The sequence below is a fragment of the Acanthamoeba castellanii genome, assembly GCF_000313135.1.
Source record: "Acanthamoeba castellanii str. Neff unplaced genomic scaffold scf7180000084651, whole genome shotgun sequence".
NCBI classification, from domain to species: domain Eukaryota; phylum Discosea; order Longamoebia; family Acanthamoebidae; genus Acanthamoeba; species Acanthamoeba castellanii.
The window spans coordinates 10,014-13,550 of record NW_004457357.1 but is presented as its reverse complement, the minus strand read 5'-3'; the positions used below and the strand labels follow the sequence as shown (position 1 = coordinate 13,550).

General features: G+C 60.6%; 1 protein-coding gene and 1 pseudogene across 1 annotated transcript; both read right to left on the bottom strand.

The window, feature by feature from the left end:
- Positions 1–635: 635 nt before the first annotated feature.
- ACA1_102110 lies at positions 636–3,064 on the bottom strand (annotated as a pseudogene).
- A 62-nt stretch (positions 3,065–3,126) lies between these two features.
- ACA1_102100 (uncharacterized protein) lies at positions 3,127–3,521 on the bottom strand (the record flags this gene model as incomplete). The annotated part of the gene is made up of 2 exons (XM_004336311.1): positions 3,127–3,246; positions 3,393–3,521. Coding segments are annotated over 2 exons (249 nt in total), but the record flags the coding sequence as incomplete, so codon positions are not given.
- Positions 3,522–3,537: the final 16 nt, after the last annotated feature.

The window sequence follows — 3,537 nt, the reverse complement described above, 5'->3', positions numbered from 1 at the left end:
CGATCACCGAGGTACGCGGCCACCGAATACGTTCGTATCAAGACATATTCAGTCGTTGATCCAAATGTGGCCCGCGCCAAGAACGGAGAAATGGGCACGGAGATGCGCCATGGGCCAGGAGTGCTGTATCGCCGCACAGCTCTCTGATGGAGGAAGCCACCAACCTCCTCAAGGAAATCTGCCTGGAGGGAGGCTAGTGGCACCATCATTAGCTGCTGGGCATGGTCGAGCAGAACATTGTGGCTATCGTGACCCACAGGCAACCCTACGACCTCGACAGCAGGTGATTCAAGCTTCCTCTCCTCCTCCTCCTTCATGGTGTGAAACGTTTGAGCCTTTTGGGGCGAGCCAACACCTGAGGCGAAAAAAGCAGCCCTTCTCCCCATGACTTTCCGGTCTGGAGTCCACCAAATGGCATTCCGATCATTCTTGGCTACATAGGTAGCCTGGTGAAGTGCAATGGATCGGCTCCATCGCCATTATCGACAAATTAGACACGAGGGGACAACTGCAAAGAAAACAAGAAGGGGGTGCTTGTCAAAACGAAAAATGCATGTTGTGGAGCTGTACAACGTACAATTAAAAAAAACTGACACACTTCAGGAATATGCTCACCCCCTCACCCTGTGAGGCGCTCAGTTACCTGTCTGCTGCACCGATAACGTAAAAGAGGTGAGTGCACTGTGCTGGGCTGCAGCCATCTTGCAAGACACACAGCCAATGCGTGTGGAGAGGGACCGCACCCTTTGACGCTTGGAGGCGGAGGCCTTGGGCAGGGAGCCGGAGAGATAGCACTCGCTGAGCACAGTGGAGGCCGGGGACATGGCTTGCCTGAGCGCGTCGTCGGCTAGGGTCTGCCGCCACGACGACGGTACGTCATCCTCGTCTTCACCTTCATCCTCGTCATCGCCCTCGTCTTCGTCGTAGTCCTCCTCGCGCTGGCGTCGGGTGGCGTTCTGCTGTCCAGCCTGCGCTGTGGTCCGAGCCTCGCGGATTTGTTCGCTGGCCTGTGCATTCGTTAAAACCCGGGTTGTTGGTTCAGCTGAACGACATCGTGAGGCAAGCGCGGCCAAGCTGTCGTACCTGCGCCTGTGAGTAGATTCTCATAACGTAGGTGGTGATGAGGTCAGCCGCGGCCTCGCGCATTTCTCCCGACACGAAGCTCAGCCTCTGACCGATGCAAATCGGTGGAGAAGGAGATGAGTTGCGATCCACGCTATGCGGGCGATCCAGAAGGAGAACCGTACGGAGAGGAGGAAGAAGCGAAGGAACTGCGGGACATCACTGATGCCGTTGGTGAAAGCGGCCGCGAGTCGGGTCACCAACTCGACAGAGAGGTCTCGAGCCCTACGTACATTGGGCAGTGGCGTTATGATGAGAAGCACGTCCAATTCAATGCGAGCCAAGCTGCGATCAGCCATCAGACGCACCAATCACGAAGGCCAGTGGCGAAAGGATGCGGCGCGGCGGGCGACGGGTCCGCAGGGGCGAGGATGAGGTGCAGAAGCTTGGGCGTGTGCACGCTGAAGGCCTCGACAGCTGTCAACAACAAATTTGTGTTAGCCGGGCAAGACACAGCAAAATGTAACGTTGATGGCCTAAAAGGAGGAGGGCGAACCAGCAGGAGTGAGGCCAGCGCCGGGCTTGAGCTTGGAGGTGATCTCCGCGGGGAGGGAGGAGTCATCCATGGATGAGGCCACCGCGCCCACGATCTCCTCCTTAAGGCCCCACAGCTGCTCTTCGCTGACGTCCGCTCCGGCCTCGATGCCAGCGTGGTGACGCAGGTAGGCGGCGATGGGTCCGCGCAGGTTCTCCGTCGGGGCCAGATCGCCCTGCAGGATGGAGATCACATCCGCAGGCCGGAGCCTGCCCAGGATGATGCCCAAAATCTCGCTCAGGACCGTATCTAGTACAACACAGTCACAACGCCAGTGAGTGGGGTGCCTCTGGTTGGTTTGGGGGGGGGGGAGTGACTCGTGGTACCATCTTCGGAGCTCTGCGGCGAGCCAGGCTGGTCCATCGCGGTGAGAAGCTCGCCAAGGGTGCCACTCGAGGCCGCGGAGCCGGTCATAGCCTGCGTCAAAATGCCCATAATTTTGTCCCTGTCCGAACTGGTCGGGGCGGGGGCGGCCGCTGGCGCAGCGGCCCCTGCAGCCGGCGAAGGTTGCGGTGCTCCTCCGCCCAGAAGGCTGGAGAACAGAGCGTTGAAGTCCATCGGCGGGGCTGCCCTTCCTGCACCCGACGCTTGACCACCAGCAGAAGGCTGGGGCTGTGAGAGCGACTGCAGGATATTACCGAACATGGAGCTCAGCCCAGGCGGCTGCAGATCGCGTGTTGCGTCAGTGAATATGTTGGCGACAAACAAAAGGGGGCATGAAGGCGAGTGACGCACGAGGCCCTGAGGAGCAGCAGCAGGGGCCGAAGGGGAAGGAGTCGGGCGGGAAGTAGTGGGCTGAGGGGCGGCCCGAGCAGCAGCTGCTGTGGGTGGCTGCGAGGTAGCCGAGACAAGAGGCGGGAGAGACGGAAGCACCGGGGACGTGGGCTGCTGAGCAGCTGCAGAAGACTGCGGCTGCGCGGGAGTCGTCGGTTGTTGCTGCTGCTGGGGCTGCTGGGGCTGCTGGGGCACAGAGAGGCCCTGCAGCACTTGGGTCGCCTGAGACAGCAGGGCGTTCAGATCAAGTGGCGGCGCTGCCTGGCCACCGGTGCCGGCTTCTCCTCCCTGCGGTGCGTCACAAATATAGGGTAAGGTTCTCGTATAGGTAACTGGCAAGCGATAAGGAGAAAGGGATACCTGGCCAGACTCAGCAGCGGCCACTTGCTGGGCGATTTGCTGGGCAAGCGGCGCAACAGCAGGCATCAGCTGAGACATGAGCTGTGCGAACGGCGCGCCGGCGGCTCCGGCAGGTAAGGGGGTCTGCTGAGTCGCCGATTGACCGGTAGTTTGCGCTTGCTGCTGCTGCTGCTGGGCTTGTCCCTGTTGTGTGAAGGCCTGGAAGGGGAAGTGCGGCATGTTGGTTTGGCCGGCCTGGCCGGGTTGAGGCGGAAACATGAAGGGGAACGGCATTTGGTGCGTGTGCGGAATGCCCTGAGCTTGAGCGCTTCCGCCCTACATATGCAACGACGATATCAGTGGCTGGGGCGGGAGCAAGGGTGCAGTTGCCGGAGAAGGTAAATCACCTGCGGGGTCGCGGCAGGCGGGCGAAGGCTCGCCACGGCGGGGGTGAGTGTAAGGAAATAGGAAGCTAGCTGCTGGAAGAGCGGAACCGACCGAGCCAGCAGTTGCTGTGACTCCTGGTAAGACTCACTGCCGGGGGCAGCGTCCTACTCCATGATAACAAGTGGAGAGTCAGATCACCATGTGTTGAAGTTAGACGTCAGATCGGCAGGCGCACCGCGGCTTGTGCCAGCCTTCGCCACACGGGGCTAGCACGGTCCATGAGGTCAGCCAACGCCAACAACCTGCGGGCAGCGCGACCTTGGGCCTGGTACTGCTCCGCTTCGGCGGTCTGTGTTCCTGCGCGTGGGCCAATAATACTC